Source organism: Pelodiscus sinensis, chromosome 1, assembly GCF_052426305.1.
Source record: "Pelodiscus sinensis isolate ZL-2025 chromosome 1, ASM5242630v1, whole genome shotgun sequence".
NCBI classification, from domain to species: Eukaryota; Metazoa; Chordata; order Testudines; family Trionychidae; genus Pelodiscus; species Pelodiscus sinensis.
In genome coordinates this window covers 318,118,907-318,138,089 of record NC_143052.1, presented here as the reverse complement: position 1 = coordinate 318,138,089, position 19,183 = coordinate 318,118,907, and the positions used below count along the sequence as shown (strand labels likewise).

Here is a 19,183-nt window from a genome sequence, read left to right as displayed (position 1 = left end):
ATGTTTTCAGAGAACTATCCACGATAACTCCAAGATCTCTTTCCTGATTTGTCATAGCCAAATTAGCCTCCATCATACTATATGTATAGTTGGGGTTATTTTTTCCAACGGGAATTACTTTACACTTATCCACATTACATTTCATTTGTCATTTTATTGCCCAATCACTTAGTTTTGTGAGATCTTTTTGAAGATTCTGCTTCAGTCTTGATTATTTTGAACAGTTTAGTATCATCAGCAAACTTTACTACCTCACTGCTTGCCCCTTTCTCTAGATCATTTATGAGTAAGTTGAAAAGGATTGGTCCTAGGCCTGACCTTTGGGGGACACCACTAGTTACCCCTCTCCATTCTGAAAATTTACCATTTATTCCTACCCTTTGTTTCCTGTCTTTTAACCAGTTCTCAATCCATGAAAGGAATTTCCCTCTTATCCCATGACAATGTAATTTACACAAAAGCCTTTGGTGAGGGACCTTGTCAAAGGCTTTCTGAAAATCTAAGTATATTATATCTACTGGATCCCCCTTGTCCGCATGTTTGTTAACCCCTTCAAAGAACTCTAATAGATTAGTAACACACGATTTCCCTTTACAGAAACCATGTTGACTTTTGCCCAACAAATTATGTTCTTCTACATGCCTAACAATTTTATTCTTAACTATTGTTTCGACTAATTTGCCCGGTACCAACGTTAGACTTACTGGTCTGTAATTTCTGGGATCACCTCTAGAGCCCTTTTTAAATATTGGTGTCAATATTTAATATCATTGCCATCAGTGTGCTCAACTTCCCTAATCTCAATGGATCTTTAAGTGTGGTACAGCCATACCAATTTTGGGGGATACCCCCTTCAGGTCTCACAAAATAAAGAGGATGATTGAATAATATCCTGTCATGCCAAATGAAGACATTGTTACTGATATACTAACTTTCTGGTATGATTCAAAAAGAGGTCCAACTTATATTTGATCATTAATAATCACATGACACTGTGTTTAAAATTAAGAATGTTAACACTGGCATTCTGACCAAATTGTATTCAAGTGATTATATTTCACCTACTTAGCAATATCCTGCAGGTTCAACTAAAATGTCTTTCTCCCTCATTTCTTGTTCCAAACTATAGGGACATAGTGCAGCATTTCACCCAATAGATGATTTTTCAGCATGGGTGAAGTAATTATGGTCAAAAAGAACTGCGAGATTCTTCAAATGGAAAGGTCCCGTATTACAGTTAAGACTTTAACAGGGTTAAAAAAGATCTAGATAGATTCATGGAAGTTAGGTCCATCAATGGCTATTAGCCAGGATGGGTAGGAATGGTGACCCTAGCCTCAGTTTTTCTGGAAATGGGTGACAGGAGAGGGATAACATGAGCATTTCCTGTTTTGTTCCCTTTCTCTGGGGCATATGGCATTGGCCACAGGGTACTGGGCTGGATGGACCTTTGGGCTACATGTAGACTACATCCCTCTGTCGGTAGAGGGATGTAAATGAAGCACTTCGAAAGTGCAAATGAAGCCAGGATTTAAATATCCCGCATTTCATTTGCATAATCACGTAATGGCGCTCTTTCAAAAAAGTGCTATTTCAAAATTGAAAATGCAGTCTACACGTGGTTCGTTCGAAAACGGGGTGCTTTTTCGAAAGATCCTGTAGCCTTGGTCTGAACCAGTATGGCCGTTCTTATGTTCTTATGTACATTTCAGTCAATACTGATCAATGTCACACTCCAATTATTGCAAGAAAAACTTCCCTCACCACAATAGTTAATATCTAGGACCCAAAGTCTGTTGGTAATATATTCAAACTGTTAAATCTGAATGTACCTGGCCTGAATTCCAAAAGATTTAAACACCTATAAACCTCTTTTAAATCAACAGGAGCTAGAGATATTGAACCATTTTGGTCACTAGCTTTATTAGGATACGGAACTTAAATGAAAACCATACTTTTTTTTTTTGTAAGTCCTTTAAGTGAGATAAACAGAACATCAAAATTAGAGCTGTTTGGAATATGCTGTTTTGTGGATGTTTATCATTTCAACAGGACAAAGGGGTAAAAAGACACATGTACACACTAGAGCCTGATGTTTAGAGAATCAGCCTGGGATCTGAGAGATCCAGATTCCAGTCCCTGTTTGGCTGATTCTGAGTCTCCCACATCCTAAACTAGAGACTGACTCTACCAGCCCACCCTCAATAATATTCAAAATATTATGTTTTCGGTCCAATGCAGAACAAAAATAAATTTTAAAACAACAAAAGTTGCCACAAAACAGAATTGCCATCTCCCAGTCATTTCTAACTGAAATAGAGAAATAATAATAATTAAAAAGATTTGAAATGGAGATCACTTGGAAATATGGAGGCAAAGAAAGGAACCAGATTTCCGTACAGAGTAACTTACCATCAAAGAGTCCATCAATAACATCATACCCTGCACGGAGATCAGATAAAGAAAATTCATAAAACTTGGTCCAACCCTATTGTTAAAACAAAATGCAAAAAGTTAATATACATTTTTAATCAATGAGCATTAAACAAAACATAAAAAATAAACAAAAATGTATAATATATAACACTAGGGGGGAAAATCTACTACAGTACACTGATCTGAAAGCATCATTTCTAGGCTGCTCCTCAGAGATGCAAACACAGACAGCAAAGAGTCAATATGACAAACAACTCTTATCCGTAAAAGTGGTGAGGAGTCCTGTGGCATCTTATAGACTAACCAAAGTGTTGGAGCATAAGCTTTCGTGGGCAAAGACCCACTTCATCAGATGCATGTAGTGGAAATTTCCAGAGGCAGGTATAAATATGCAGGCTAGAATCAGGCTAGAGATGACGAGGTGGATCCAATCAGGGAGGATGAGGCCCACTTCTAGTAGCTGATCTGCAGGTGTGAATCTCTTGGTATTCACACACGGAAGCTTATGCTCCAACACTTCGGTTAGTCTATAAGGTGCCACAGGACTCCTCGCCGCTTTTACAGATTCAGACTAACACGGCTACCCCTCTGATACTCCTCATTCTATCAGTGTGTTTAATTTTAAATAGGCATACAGGCTAGATGCCATCAGGGTTAGGTTATGCCTGCCTATGTAGCAAGTAACATGTTTGTATGAAATAAAGATATATTTTAAAATACTAGACTAATCAGCAAAGCTTCATGAAAATGATGCACATAAGCATGCAACTCTCTCCTATCCCAAACACTTCACGTTGTAACTCATGGATAACTATGACTAGACAATTCTCTTTCCTACCCTTGATGGATTTTTTGAATTTCAGTTTCCTTTCAAACTTCAGTAAGTATGTCTGCTTATTTTAACCACTACCTATGTCACATGTCATCTTATTTTACCTCTGTTTAAAAAACAACAGTGCATCAAGTAATGACTATAAACGTTTGTATGGCTTGATGCCTATGAAATGAGCATTCTTAATAGCTGGTATAGTAGCTCTCCCACAACTAGATCTAGGTTCAGGAGGAGATCAGACATCACCATCCTTCCCTTTGAAGTATCTTTTCCTTTGTATAGGTTGCACCACTATGGAGGTATAGCTGTTAATTCTACCTAACATTCCACAAATCATAGGCCCTCTCCTTCACTCCCCTCCTCCAGTTTGGCAGTGTGGGGGGGAAATCTTGGTAAGCTTTAAGAGCTAGTTTCTACCTTTCTGTTTAGCAAAGAGGTTTTTAATGCTTTTGTAAATCAAGAAAGGAGGAAGTACATACACTTTGTCAGAGGGACCCAAACCTGTATCAAGATCAGCTAGCACAAAGCTCTAATACAGTGTTTCTCAAAGTGGTCTGCGAAACCACTTTGAGAAACTTGCTAACTGGCTACTCTGGTGTGTTTATTTACTGGATCTACAGCCACAGAGCCTCACGGCTCCCATTGGCTCTGGTTCATGGACCACTTTGAGAGAAACTGCTGTAATCCCATGAAGTGGGCCACTAGAACTAATGGGACTCTGAAAAACTGTTGGGGGGTCTGTGCTATCAAGTGCCAGTTCTGCACTGAGGCCATACCCAATAATTAAGATCTCCAAATTAGTTGCCACCAAAATGGTCCACATCGGTAGTTACATTTATCACTCCTGTATGCCCAAACATATTAAAAAGTGCATGTCATAATTTAATTAGAAAACATAAAAGGTAGTAAATATGTTATGAAATGAAAGTAAAACATTTTAGTAAAAACCCCCACAAAATATTGACAAGAAGTTAGAGTACTTACCTGAGGGATATAATTTCTTCTTTCTTGGCATGCAGCATGAAACCATGCCAAACTAAAAAGTGCATGGGCTCGAGACAAATTGCCCTTTTTACTAATCTGCTCTGGAGTCCAAGATTCATAGGTTCTCATCAAATTCTTTTTTAGGCCTGGAGGAGCCTGGGTAGACAAAAACCAACAACACATCATATACGTATATATCCATATTACTAAACAATAAAAACTACAATATTATATATACAAACTTAGCTAAATATGTAACACTAATTAATTTCTAATTCTTCAAAATTGACTTAAGTAGATTTGGAAAACAACAGAAACTGCTAATATTAAATAATTATAGTGGATGGCTTAACAACAGAATCATTTTATTCTGGAAATTGTGTTGACTCACTGAAGGGAATTCTGAGAAGACCAATAAATAAATTAGGAGGCTTGAAATGCAATATAAGAAAGATTAAGGGAACATCAGCTTGAAATGTGTTCTTTTAAAAACAGGATGAATACAAATGTGTTCAAATAGGAGTTTGTTTCTTCTTTTACAGTCACTACAGTCACTATTACTACTTATTATTTTATGCTTCAATTAAGCCTGATCAAAAATCAGGACCGCCTGTGCTATTCATACATCAGGTCCATGTTCTGCTCTACACATTTTTTTCTGGATCTTCCTTACAACAAAGATCATGTTCACAGTGCTAAGACCTTATCTAAATCCACACTGCACTTCTGACAGAACCTCCTTAGATATGTTTGTAATGAGTCTGTTCAGAATGCAAGCTAATATTTTGCCTGCTTACAGAGGAGAGCAATCCCTTTGTAGTTTCCGCAGTTAGTTCTGCTGCCTTTGCTTCTGAACAGTGACATAATAATTGTATCTTGGAAGACTTGAAGCATTTCTTCTTCTTCCCAAATGTTACTCAGGATATCATGAAACATCCGAATAGCTTTTGGACTGGCTCCTTTGTACAATTCTTCTGGGATACCATCTTTTCCAGATGCTTTGCCAGAGTTCAGTTGTAACGTCCCCAGATGTTGAACTGATCAAGAGATCAAGATTCTCTTTGATGTGTTTCTCAGGTAAATGGTCAAGGATATACTGATTGACTGTAGATAGTCTATTGAGCAGACTACTGAAGTATTCAGCCCATCTCTATATGATTCCCTCCATATTTTTGAAAAGGGTTTTGTCACCTTGACTTTAAAGGGTCTGTGCCATATTTAGATGACCCATAGAGTGCTTTGAGAAAGTCAAAGAACATCTTTGTGTTGTCTGTATCTGTATGATGCTGGACATCTGCAGCTTTTCTCTCCCACCTCTCATCCTGTATCCTCCTTAGTTCAGACTAGGCCTTGCTCTGTAGATATTTAAACCAATGTTTCTTGGAGATGGAGATGAATTCATTCTACCATTCACAAATGCGTTCTGCTTATCACTTAGGAGTTTAGCTATATCCGCATTGTTCTCATTGAACCAATCTTGCACTATCCTTTTCTTTGGCTTGAGCACTGATTTCGTTGTGTGAATGATCACATGATCAGCAAGTAGGAACTAAACCAATATACTGCAGACTTGAAAAAAACATACTATGCAAAATGATGTAGAAAATGATACAGAGAATTAAGATCAGCTTATAATACAGGAACATTAAGAAGTTTTCACTCTTGCTATAAAATATAAAAGCAAATAAGAAATTAAGAAATAAATTGTTCATTCTGTTAACTCTTCTGTTTGTGCTTAGACACTATAAAAACTCGCATATGACCTTGCACTATTCTGAGGCAATGACATAAGTCAGGAATAATAGGATGCAATAAGCATTATGTAAGAATCATAAGTCTAAAATTCACATTTTTTCTTGCTTAAATCAAATAAGCTTTAAAACATATATTCAGTATTGTAACCTCTAATTCACTATGCTTTCTTTTAATAAACTTAATTTTTCACACTACTCTAAATCTAATTTTGAAAAAAAAAATCGCAAGCTTTATATACAACTATTTTATTTCATGGATTAGTAAACTCTTATATATGATCATACAAATAATAGCTAAAAATATTGTAAGATAAATTAAAAGCAATTTGTTTCATTTATGTTAAAAAAAATGATGAATTCTATGCCCTCTATACTGTATTAGTTACAGTTTGCTGAACTTTCCTCTATAATACATATAGCTGTTATTTCATCTCTCCTGAGTACATTAATACTTATTGTTTGTCACTATTCAATAAAAAGTTTCCTTAGAAATGTTACCTCATAAGTTATTTTCAGACTTGACTGAAGCAAAATTGGAGTAAATTTTGGATGAACTTCAGCAGTAAGCCACAGACGAAAATTAGGTTGAGGCTGAAGAGTATTCAATTCCTATTTAAAAAAGGAAATGTATTAAAAATTACAATATATCAATATTTGATTTTGCCGAACAGTAAAAGTTTAAAGGGATACCACAAAGTCTCAGAGGGATAGCCTTTTTACTGTATCTGCCCCTCCCCCCCCCCCCAAAATAGAGGAGTCCTGTGGCACCTTAAAGGTTAAGGGCACATCTAAACAGTAGGGCAAAAGTCAAATTAAGCTATACAACTTGAGTTACGTCAATTGTAGAGATGTGAACAACTAGTTGATACACTAGTCGACTAGTCACTTCCTACCCCTGTTGCTGCCTCTATCAGGAGGCAACAAGGGGTAGGAGAGAAGGGGGTGGTTCAAAACAGCACTGACATGTGGGCCGAGGGCCAGACCCTAGGCTGCATGCAGCATTTCAAAGCGGCAGCTCCACATGGAGCCCATGATCAGTTGGGGCTTCCCCCACTAGTCTTGGGCTCCATGTGGTGCTGCCACTTTGAAATGCCACGTGGAGCCTGACGCCACTGACTCCAGGCTGACCCCGGGCTCCATGTGGTGCTGCCCCTTTGAAATGCCCTGTGCTCCCCACAGAACTTTCACCTCTGAAGCATAGCAACAGCCCTGGGGCTGCTGCTACACTTCAAAGGTGGAGGCGCCCTTATCGACTAATCAAATAGTAAATTCAAACTCCACTGACTATTCGATTAGCCAATTAATCTAAATTTAACATCCCTAGTCAATTGCATAGCTTAAACTGAAATAGCATAATTCGACTTTGGCACTGTGTACACAGCAGGAAATTGAAGGAAGAACACTCTTCTTTTGACTTCCCTTACTCCTCGTAAAATGACGGTTACAGGAGTTGGAGTAAGAAGTCCTCCAGCTCACCATTATTTTGAAATAATAGGTTTTAGATGTGCTCTTTGTTATTTTGGAATAACGTGAGTTATTCTGAAATAACGCTGCTGTGTAGGCGTCGTCTAACAGTGATATAAGGGAATACACTTTCATGAGTAAAAACCACTTAATCAGATGCATCCTACAAAAACTCTGGATTCTGAGCTGATGCTATTGCTCTAAACTCAAGCATGTATGTGTCACAATGGGACTATTAAAATACTTAAGCACTAATTCACCAGAGTGGCAGAATAGGACTTTAATGAAATAGATTCTTCTTTATAACACAATGTAAATGAAAGTAAAAACACATCAAGGAAGGTATGTTCCTCTTTGATTTCAAACATAATCATACAGGTGTAACCCCCTTTTTCCTCCCCGGTTACTTGGAAGCAGGTCACACTCACAAGTGTGCCAGGTGCCTGAGATGGTTTTAGCGTAAAAGGAGATTTTGAGTACCCCAGTGGTGATGTTGTTTACTTGGGGAAACCCTATCCACCCCCTTGCTGCTGTCCCTTGCTCATAAAGGACATTCAATGGCGGTGCCTCCACCTGGCTGGCCTTGTTCACACTTACTGGTGTGTCTTGAGAGCCTCCAGGAATAAACTCATGCCAGCAATAATCTGGATCTAATTCCAGAACAACAACTACAAATCATATACATCTAATAGATTACATTAAAATAAACAATCTTTACTTAAATAAATAGGGTTTAACAGATTAACAATGAATAACATTAACAAAGTGCACAACAATAATTGGAACTTATATATCTAGCATTTGCACTGCCAATATTGATCCCACCCAGCAGCGGATATAGGGCAGGGTAAGCGAGGCAGCTACCCTGGACCCTGCGCTTCAGTAGGCCCCTTGGCAGCTATCCAGCTGGCATCTGCTGGAGGAGGAGGAGGGGGATTTGTGATGGGGCACTGCACCTGAAATTCCCCGGAGCCACGCGCCGGCCATCTACAAGTCACTCTGGGGACTGTGAGCACAAGCGCATGCATGGCATGCTCAAACGCCACGCAACAGAAGAGAGGGGGAGACGCCCAGGCATGACGTGACGTCACAGCCTGGGACTTTAAAACCCAGCGTTGCACTACGCAGCCCAGCGCCGGCACATGGTCTGGAGCCCCAGAAGCAACTGGGACCTGGGCTGCAGGGACTTCTGGGGCCTGACCACAGACTCCAGCCCTGCAAATTGGAAGGCAGAAGCCGAAGGGAAGGGAAGGGAAGGGAAGGGAAGGGAAGGGAAGGGAAGGGAAGGGAAGGGAAGGGAAGGGAGAGAAAGGGGCTTGTGCTGAGGGGAGGGGAGCAAGAAAGAAAGGGGAAGGCACCAAAGAGCAGAGTGCAGGAGAGACAAATACCAGGGGCCAAGTGGAAGCAATAAGGAAAAGGGCAGGAGGGGAGGTGTCAATGGGAGGGGTGATAGGGTGATGCTGGGAGAGGAAAGGGTAAGGGCATTGGAGGCTAGAGGGGAGAGGAGGAGGTGCTGGGAGAAGGCACCCTGAAAGAAGGGATGGGCATGAGGAAGGTGGGGATAGAGCAAGGCATGTGTGAGGGCACAGGGGCATGAGGGCAACAGGGGCAGAGGGTGGCGAGGGGGTGGGCATCAGGGAAAAATAGGGAAAGGGGACAGGGGCAGTGAGGGAAGGGGGAGGCACCAAGACGGTGCAGGGGTAAGGGAAGGTGCAGGTGCCAGGGGATTCTGGGGGTGAAGCAGAAGGGCAGACACCTGCAGGAGAGGGGAGGGACCAGCACCAGAGAAGAGAGGCAGGGCCAAAGGGGGACCCCGTGAAATTGTGCTGCCCTGGGCCCCGCAAAACTCTCATCTGCCCTGATCCCACCCCAGAGTGTGCACACCGCTGGACTCAGAATCCCAGACTCTTGCTTGCGTGGGCGCACTTGAAGAACTGCAGCTGTAATGGAGATTCTCTGCAGGAAGTGTGTATGAAGGTCCAAGCTAGGCAGCAGCTGTCTTAGGCAGCACTTTCCCAAAAAGGCCCAATTACTTATAGTCTCATGCTGTGCCTATCAGAAACAGCCTGCTAGATCCCAGTTCCAAAGGCTAGGGTTGACAGATGGCTGAAAGAAAAATACCGAACACCACCCTCTCACCCCCCCCCCCAAAAAAAAACACCGGGAAAAAATTTTGTTGAAGGGGAAAAAAAGGGGGGGGAGGGGGGACACACAACCTCCGAGAACCTGCTAGCGGTTACCAGGTAATCATATAAAAAAAAAAACCCACCGCTATGACGGATCTAGTTCTGGGCGTGAGCATGCAACCCCCTCCTCAGGGTCACGGCCCAGCGAGCCCGCCGTCTGACTTTTACAATTTCAGTAGTTAAATGGGCGCGAGTTCCCAATACCCCCTCCTTGGGGAGTATCGGGACCCAGCGAGCCCTGCGTCCTGGGTTCCCCTCCTGGGGCACCTCGGTCCGTCCCCACGGTTCTCGGGGTGGAGGTTCCTTCCATTTCACACTCGTTCGCTTTTCTCCCACGTGGGTGCAGCATGGAGGGATCCAGGAAGTTAGGGGGATCCAGGCCCAACTTCTCTACCGAGTCCCAGCCCGGGGCCCTAAGGATTTGGGTGTTGACCCTTACCCAGCTGACGGGGTCCCACCCCATAACGCGTCAGCCCACGGGCACCAGAATGGCCCTGCCCAGGGCTGCATCCTAGCCGCCCTTAAGGCCGTAGTTTCTGGGCCCAAACCGTCGGTCCTTACCTCTTTGTTGGGGGTATGCAGGAGTCTGCCCCGCAGTTCCCCTGGAGTCCCGGCTTCCCATCTCCAACGGGGAGGGAGGAATTGCCTCCCTAGCGTCCTCCTCCTTGCCCTGGCTCAGGGGTGGCTTTTAAACCTCCCGCCGGAGGTCATGCCATCCCCCTCGTCCCTGCCCCCGGTGTTGCTGGCGTCCCTGCGTTGGGATGCAAGGGGCGGGGTTGCGTCCCGGCATCCCTGCCGGGGGCGTGCATGTCCGGCTTGGCCCACTAGCTAGCCCTATTTGGCGCGGCCGCGGGTCTCTGCTCCCCGTGGTGCTCGGCAGGCGCAACTTCCTGGCTGCGCGCCGGCGGGGCAACCCCTCCCGGGCGTTCTGCCGGGGCCGGGCCGCTGCCCGCCCCGTTCTAGTGCGGGTAGCTGCTGGCCCGTCACAACCCTGAACACACTTCATTGCGGGGGCGGGTGGCCAGGAAGGGAGCAGTGCTGGCCGAGAAGGGGGGGGAAGGGCCTGGAAACAGCTAATGGGGGGGCGCGACAACAGGGCTGGCTGGGAGAAATGGGGGGCAAGGGGAAGCAGGGCTGGTCGGGTGTAAGGGGGGGTGGGAAGCACAGCTTGAGAGGGTTGGGGGCCGCAAGGGTGGCCGGGAGGAAGGGGGAGCAGGAAGCAGAGCTGGCAGGGGGCGGGGAAGAAGGGGGGGCGGGGAGGAAGGGGAAGCGGGAAGCACAGCTGTCGGGGGATATGGGGGGGCGGGAGGAAGGGGGGACAGGGAGAGGTACAGCGGTGCTGGTCAGGTGAGACAAGGAAGAGGAACGGGCCGGTGGGAAGCAGAGCTGGGGGGCGGTGCAGGGGGCTGGCTGGGGAAGATCAGGAGGGGAAGTGGGGGAGAACCAGCTGGCTGGGAAGGGGAGGGGCAAATTGGCAGGCGGGGAGAGGAACTGACTTGGGCACTTGCCCTGTCCCGCGCAGCCTCCCAGAGACGCATGAGCAAAGAGGAGGCTTCCTCTCCTCCTCACTCTCAACCAATTGAGGGCTGCCGGCAGCAATCGTGGCCCCGCCTCCCAGCTGGGACTCCCAGCCGCTCCCCCCGCCCACGCCAGGCTTCCATTCAGTGCGCAGCCGGAAAAAATCACATGTCCGGTATTTTCTGATTTTTTTTACCGGACAGAACGCGCAAATACCGGCTTGTCCGCTACAATACTGGACACCTGGCAACCATACCAAAGGCATCTAGTCCCAGTCTGTAGCTTCACTCTAACAGCCCCTGGACTGGATCAAACTCCTCCACAGCAGCCTGGCTCCCCTTCTGTTCCAAAATCCAAGGACAGAGTCTCAGACTGCTAGGCCTCTCTTCTCATGCACGTGGCGAGACCCCGATCTCCCACACAAGAGTCACTTCCTCCCTGTTTTTCCCAAGGGCTTATGGGAATAGTAGTCTGTGAGGCTAGACTGTAGAACGCAGGGTCTTCCCAGAAAATAAGCAGACACACCTTTAGTAAGGGGACTACAGAGGTGATTAGTAAACTTGCAAATTTCTGTTCTAGACACTCATTTTTTACTTGTTAACTTTGCACATTTAGCATGAAAGTTGTACGATGTTTCTGAAATGACACAGATGCAGTTTTCCTCACCTTTTCCAAAATAGGAAGCCAAGATACAACAAGATGCAAGTTCTTCAAACACAGCCATTCTCCATTGCGTGCACATTCTTTTAGAGTCTGAATGGCTAAGTCAGCTTGGCCTTGTCCCATTGCAACCTACAAAAAGAAACACATATGTAACAGGAATTTACTATGCCTTAATATTTTGTTGAATAATGAAAAGAAAACAATCTATTTAAAATTAGATTATAAATACAAAATACAAAGGTTATTCCTTAACCATAATTCTCTAAGGCTGTGTCTAGACTGGGAAGTTTTTCTGGAAAATCATCTGCTTTTCTGGAAAAACTTGCCAGCTGTCTACACTGGCTGCTTGAATTTCCGGAAAAGCACTGACGATCTCATGTAAAATCATCAGTGCTTTTCCGGAAAAACTATGCTGCTCCCGTTTGGGCAAAAGTCTTTTTCCGAAAGACTTTTGCGCAAAAGGGCCAGTGTAGACAGCATAGTAGTGTTTTCCATAAAAAAGCCCTGATCGTGAAAAAGGCAATCGGGGCTTTTTTGCGGAAAACGGCGTCTAGATTGGCCACGGACGCTTTTCCACAAAAAGTGCTTTTGTGGAAAAGCATCCTGCCAATCTAGACGCGCTTTTCCGAAAATGCTTTTAACGGAAAACTTTTCCGTTAAAAGCATTTTTGGAAATTCATGCCAGTGTAGACGTAGCCTAAGGGTGCATCTAGACTGGCAAGATTTTGCGCAAAAGCAAGTGCTTTTGAGCAAAAACTTGCCAGCTGTCTACACTGGCTGCTTGAATTTGCGCAAGAGCACTGACTTTGTAATGTACAAAATCAGTGCTTCTTGCGCAAATACTTTCACACTCCCACTCAGGAAAAAGCCCTCTTGAGCAAGAATACTTGCGCAATAGGGCCAGTGTAGACAGGGAAGAATTGTTTTGCACAAAAAAGCCCTGATGGCTAAAATGGCGATCGGGGCTTTCTTCCGCAAAATTGTGTCTAAACTGGCCACAGATGCTTTTGTGCAAAAGCACTTTTTGTGCAAAAGCATCCATGCCAATCTAGATGCGCTTTTGTGGAAATACTTTTAATGGAAAAACTTTTCCGTTAAAAGTATTTCCACAAAATCATGCCAGTCTAGACGCAGCCTAAATGTTTTTCTTTTGAAGATCACCATTATTGGAAAACACACCTCGCAAATCTCCCAAACTTTGCAAACATCTGAGTACTAGGGAGCATACATGCATCAACACACAGAACTGAGCATTCTAGACAAGGAGAAAGGGATTTGATCTAGGCAGTATATCCTTTATTATGTATAGAAACCATTGAACTAATGCAGTGTTTCTCAAAGTGTTCTGTGGGCCTGCTAAGGGGAAGTCACAAGCAGGCCCATGCCGTTTTGTTTACCTCACAGTTACCATTGGCTCCAGTTTGCCAGAAATATTCTTAAAGAATATTCAACCATGCTCCTCTACCATCTAATGGAGACTGTCAAATAACAAGGTCTTGATGCAACATTGGTTAGGAAGAAGCCAAATATCAGAGGGGTAGCCGTGTTAGTCTGAATCTGCAAAAGCGACGAGGAGTACCATACTGTCACTGGTACATTCTCCTGCACATCCACCAACGTAATATATGCCATCATGTGCCAACAATGCCCCACTGCTATATACATCGGCTAAACAGGACAGTCCCTACGTAAAAGAATCAATGGACACAAATCTGATATTAGGAATGGCAACATACAAAAACCTGTAGGAGAACACTTCAATCTTCCTGGACACACAATTGCAGATCTAAAAGTAGCCATCCTGCAGCAAAAAAACTTCAGGACCAGACTTCAAAGAGAAACTGCTGAGCTACAGTTCATCTTTAAGTTTGACACAATCAACTCTGGATTAAACAAAGACTGTGAATGGCTAGCTAACTACAAAAGCAGCTTCTATTCTCTTGGAATTCACACCTCCAGATCAGCTGCTAGAAGTGGGCCTCATCCTCCTTGATTGGATCCACCTGGTCATCTCCAGCCTGATCCTGGCCTGCATATTTATTCCTGCCTCTGGAAATTTCCACTACATGCATCTGACGAAGTGGGTCTTTGCCCACGAAAGCTTATGCTCCTACACTTCAGTTAGTCTATAAGGTGCCACAGGACTCCTCGTCGCTTTTGAAGAAGCCAAAGAAGCTACTAAAGTCTGTCTTGGATTTTCTGTCACTGATTAAACAGAAGTAAGGGAAACCATGACTCTGTGGCTAATTCTAGTAGACAGACACTCATTGATGAAGGAGTTGTTATGCTTTTTATCCCTGAATTCCAATAAATCAAAGAGTTTGTGGACCTTCTCTTAGACTGACAATGCAGAGATGTCTAGTGTATAAACCAAACACAAGATATCTTATCTTGGAATGTCTTTGAATAATCAGGAGGAGATACAGAAAAGGTGATCACGTTATTAGAGGTGTTAGTTGATGCTAAAACCTCAGTGGTCTGTTCCTTTTCACCTTTGAGTCAGAATTACTCTCTGCCAGCTTACAGGAATGATTTATGAGAGAAACAGGGTTGGCCTTACCATGAGGCGAACTGATGTGGCCACCTCAGGTGCCAGACTGTGGGGGGGTGCCCAGTGTAGAAAATTGTGTCTGCTGCTGGTGCATATGCACAGATGCACAGAGATGGTGGAGTGCTGTACTGGAGAAAGGAGGGCACAGAGACGCAACAGACTGGCAGGAGAAAAGGGGAGAAGGAGTAACAGAAAGCAGCAGGAGCTGCAGGGAAAGAGAGAGGAGGAGGAGCCTCTTATGTACCTTGCTAGCACCCCCAGGAGCCTGGACTGATTAACACCAGCTTCTCAGGGAGCTTCCTGTTTCCTGCTACTTCCCTGAAACTACTTGAGGAGAACAGGCAGTCAACTGAAGTAGTAGGAGCCCGTTAGGCCTTTAAGACATTGATATCTTCCTTCACTCAGGCCCTACTACCAGCCTGCTTATTTGTCCCCTTCAACTGAGTGCTGAGAGCCACTATAGCTGGCACAGAATAGCAGTCATGAGTGAAAGAAGAAAATACCCCTCTGGGGCAGCATTCATAAAAAGAAAGAAAGCAAAGGAAGCTTTTCTATCTAAGCAGGAAGGAGCTTAGACAGAAAAGAAATACATAGACACAAATGTTCATGGTGAGCCTTCCGGCCCCAGTGATGACATGAGTGGTGAGGAGATGCCTGATCTTTCAGTTAGTCAGATGCAGGTGACCTGGCAGCTACTGCAGCATCCATATCTCCATCTCAAATGGATGTAACCATGCACATTCCTGAAGAAAAGTGTAGATTAAAGAAGGGTGTGGTGGAGGTGCAAGGAACAGCTGCTGCTGAGTTTAGTTCCTTAAGTCTAGAGGATCCAGGACTGTGGACCCACTTGAGCAATAGCCTGAGAGACTTCCTTGTACTGCATGGGTCACAGCAAGTGAAAACTTCATGATCCCCAAAGACAATGAAAACAGAAATTTCCATCCAACACATTACTGGCGTGAAATCCCCAATGGTGACCAAGTGGAGAGGACATGGCTTATGTACTAAAAAACCCAGAATGCTGCATACTGTTTTTGTTGCAAACTCTTCCAGTCTAATGCTCCAGCCACATTGGGTTCTACAGGAACAAAGGACTGGAAAAATCTGGCTAGAAATCTGGCATGCCATGAGAAGGCAGCAAATCACCAGAGAGCATTTCATAGGTGGAAAGAGCTTCAGATGAGACTAAAGTTAAAGGCCGCCATAGATGATCAGCATCAAGAGAAGATTGCATCAGAATCTCTTTACTGGCAAAATGTTCTGAAAAGGCTCACTGCCATTGTGAGAATGCTTGCTACCCAAAACCTAGCACTCCATGGCACTTCAGATCAGCTGTATGTGCCAAACAATGGAAACTTCCTTAAAATTGTGCAGCTGATAGCTGAGTTTGATGCTGTACCCCAGGAGCATCTAAGAAGAGTCACCATCCAAGAAATGTACACACACCACTACCTTGGAAAAACAATTCAAAATGAGTTCATACAATTACTGGCAACGAAAGTCAAACAGAAGATTGTGGCAGATCTGAAGTCAGCAAGATATTACTTTGTTATTCTGGACTGCACACCTGACATCAGTCATACGGAACAAATTACTTTAATGGTATGTTTTGTAACAACAGAACCTAGTGAAAATGTCCCTGCAATGGTGACTGTAAGAGAGCATTTTCTAGAATTTATTGACATTGATGATACTATAGGAGCTGGTATGATAAATGTGCTTCTTAAAAAGCTGGAAGATATGGGAATTGCGATAGCTGACATGAGAGGTCAAGGCTACGATAATGGTGCCAACATGAGAGGAAAGAACAGAGGAGTGCAGACATGGATCTGAGAGTTAAACCCTCGAGTTTTTTTTGTCCCATGCAGTTCTCATTCATTGAACTTGGTGGTCAGTGATGCAGCATAAGCTCCTAGTGAGGCTGATGTATTTTTTAATGTAATTCAAAGCATTTATGTATTTTTCTTTGCATCAACTCATCGATGGCAAATTTTGAAGCAACATCTGGGAACATCCTCTTTGACACTGAAACCACTGAGTGCCACACGATGGGAAAGTCGAGTGGAGGCAATAAAGCCTATCAAACACCAAATTGGAAAGATAGATGATGCCACATTTGCCATTATAGAGGATAACGCTATGACAGGAACTGTTCGTGGGAAAACAGTGGCAGAAGGAAATGGAATCACCAGAAACATAAATAACTTCAAATTTCTGTGTGGCTTAGTGTTGTGGTATGACATACTGTTTGAAATAAAGTTGTAAGCAAGAGACTCCAAGGTGTTGACCTTGATATATCTAGAGCAGGGGTCTCCAAACTTTTCAGCCCGAGGGCCGCATTAACTATCAAACAGCAGTTCGGGGGCCGACTACACACTTGAGGTCCAAATAAACAATCAAAACATGGATGTTGTTTTTAATTATTTATTTAATATTATTTTATTCAGTTATTATTTAATAACACATTCATACACTACACATGAACACCTGTATTAGTGTGAATGGTGAAATTGTTTCCTGGATGCCAAAATAGCAGACATTTCTGGCTTTAGATTTGTTGTCCCTAACATCAACAGTGACCTGAGATTATCATCGGACAAGTTTGTTCTCAAATTGTTCTTCACGTATTTCATTCTTGAAAATGTTTGTTCACACAGGTATGTTGTTCCAAAGATTGAAAGGTACCTTGATGCAAAAGTTTTGACATTAGGAAAGTCTTCCTTGGGCAAAAACTGGTAAAAACCCACCAGTCCTATTTTGAACTTGTCCCTAAGGAGGTCATTTGCTTGCAACTCAATGACTTCCAGCTGCAGTTCATCTGGGCAACTGGCCACATCTGCTTCAAATGGGTTTTGAAACAATCTCACTTCTTCTGCCTTTGAATCCAAAAAGGTCTCCACGGGCCGGATGAGAGGGCCTCGCGGGCCGCATCCGGCCCCCGGGCCGTAGTTTGGAGACCCCTGATCTAGAGCAATGGAACAATTGGACAAAGCAAAGTCATACCTACAGTCTTACCCGTCAGATGAGAGATTTCAAAACGTTCTGAAGAGTGCACAGAGGTTGGCAGAGGAACTTCACACTGAAGCTATTTTCCCACCCATTCAAGAATACAAGAGTCACTGAAGAAGAAATTTTGATTACGAGGCATGGGATAATCCCATAAGAGACCCCAAACAAAAATTCAAAGTTGAGTTCTCTAACCAGGTGCTATATTGTGCAATATAGTCAGTTGAAGAATGTTTCAAGCAGCTCAAGGAACACAGCAGTATATTTGGGATGTTGCATGATATTCCAAAACTCCTCGCTATACCTGAAGAAGACCTACACCAGCAATGCAGGGCACTAGAGACAGTTTTGATACATGATGACATGCGCAATATTGATGCAAATGATTTGGGTGATGAACTGAAAGCCCTTTCAAGATGCATTTCAGCCTTCCAAAGGCTGTTCTGGAATATATATGCACAAATAAGATGACCACCCTCTTTCCAAATGCTTTTGTTGCTCTGCGCATACTTCTAACACTTCCTGTAACAGCTACCAGCTTCTCCAAGCTGAAGTTAATAAAAACACATCTATGCTCCACAATGACACAGGAGAGGCTGGTCAGCCTTGAAACCATCTCAATAGAGCATGAGCTGGCCCAGACTGTGGACCTTCAGGAAGCAGTTCAAATCTTTGCAACAAAGAAGGCATGGAAAGCACCACTTTGATTATTCAAACAAATAAAAATGTCAGTGTTTACTATGCACACAAGAAATGTTACATTTGCTGTTCAGGCATTTGAAAGTTAAGTGTTACTTAAAATTTTTGAACAATGCATTTTAAGTTGTTAGTTCTCCTTTATTGGGGTAGGCAGCAGAGCAATATCATGAGAGGAGTAGAACAAGAAGAAGGCAGATTTGAGACCTTTCAAAGTTTTGACCCAAGCGAGGGGGCACAGGGGCATTTGAGCTCCCTGCCTCAGGTGCCAAAATGTTGTGGGCCGGCCCTGGATCTAAAAAAACAGAGATTCTCTGTCTTCTGTGGGAAATGTTTGAGGAAGATGATTTTGAAGACTAATGCTCTGCTTCTAATTTTTTAGTAGGACAACCACCAGAAGATTTACCATAAGAATGTCACTCTTAGTCCACGTATCATTCTAGAAATGTATTACATTGTATGAGATTGCCAGGAAGGAAGGGGCATTCTTGGACCTAACAACACTCAGAGCTAACGTCAGATATGTTAGAAGAGAAAAAGTGAGAAAGCTGGTCTTGTGGATATTAATAACTAGATGGGATCCTGGAGAGATTTGAATCGTTAGAATATGAAATATCACTCTAGTGGTCAGTTGGGAAAAAGGTACAAATTTTAAAACTGCTGAGAGGGATCATTAAATTGCCTCTACCCTGTTCTCATTTTATCAGAGGAGTTGAGGAGGTTTCTTTCAGATCCAAAGTGGAGTACTTCCAATTCAAATACCAACTGGGACAAGTGCATCAGTTTTATGGAAAGACCTTAAAAGGTTAATTACTATCAGGTTATGCACATATCATGGAACCAATTGTAGCTAATATTGATAAGTTCTAAGCAGCTGACATTTGAAGATAAATCCTTCTTATTTTTACTGTGCATCTTTTTTAAAGTTGCATTCAATGGTACCAAATATTATCTGTGCTTTGAATTTAGAGGCTTAGAGAAGGTTGGAATCTTCTGTTTATTCATTGCTGGATTTTTAGATGCAACCCAGAGTCATTCTATCTTGTGCTGATGGATGAGCTGATGAGACCTGCTCTTGAAAAATGATCTTCAG

The 19,183-nt window shown here is 43.3% G+C and overlaps 1 protein-coding gene across 2 annotated transcripts in view; it reads right to left on the bottom strand.

Moving 5' to 3' along the window:
• DYNC2H1 (dynein cytoplasmic 2 heavy chain 1) overlaps positions 1 to 19,183 on the bottom strand; it is a 328,959-nt gene that overhangs the window by 74,203 nt on the left and 235,573 nt on the right. For both annotated transcript variants that reach the window (XM_089775660.1, XM_089775659.1), the window contains 4 exons: positions 11,841 to 11,966; positions 6,505 to 6,615; positions 4,253 to 4,408; positions 2,413 to 2,488 (listed from right to left, as the gene is read on the bottom strand). In XM_089775660.1, the coding sequence (XP_089631786.1) occupies positions 2,413 to 2,488; positions 4,253 to 4,408; positions 6,505 to 6,615; positions 11,841 to 11,966 (469 nt within the window). The remainder of the gene's footprint in view (positions 1 to 2,412; positions 2,489 to 4,252; positions 4,409 to 6,504; positions 6,616 to 11,840; positions 11,967 to 19,183) is intronic.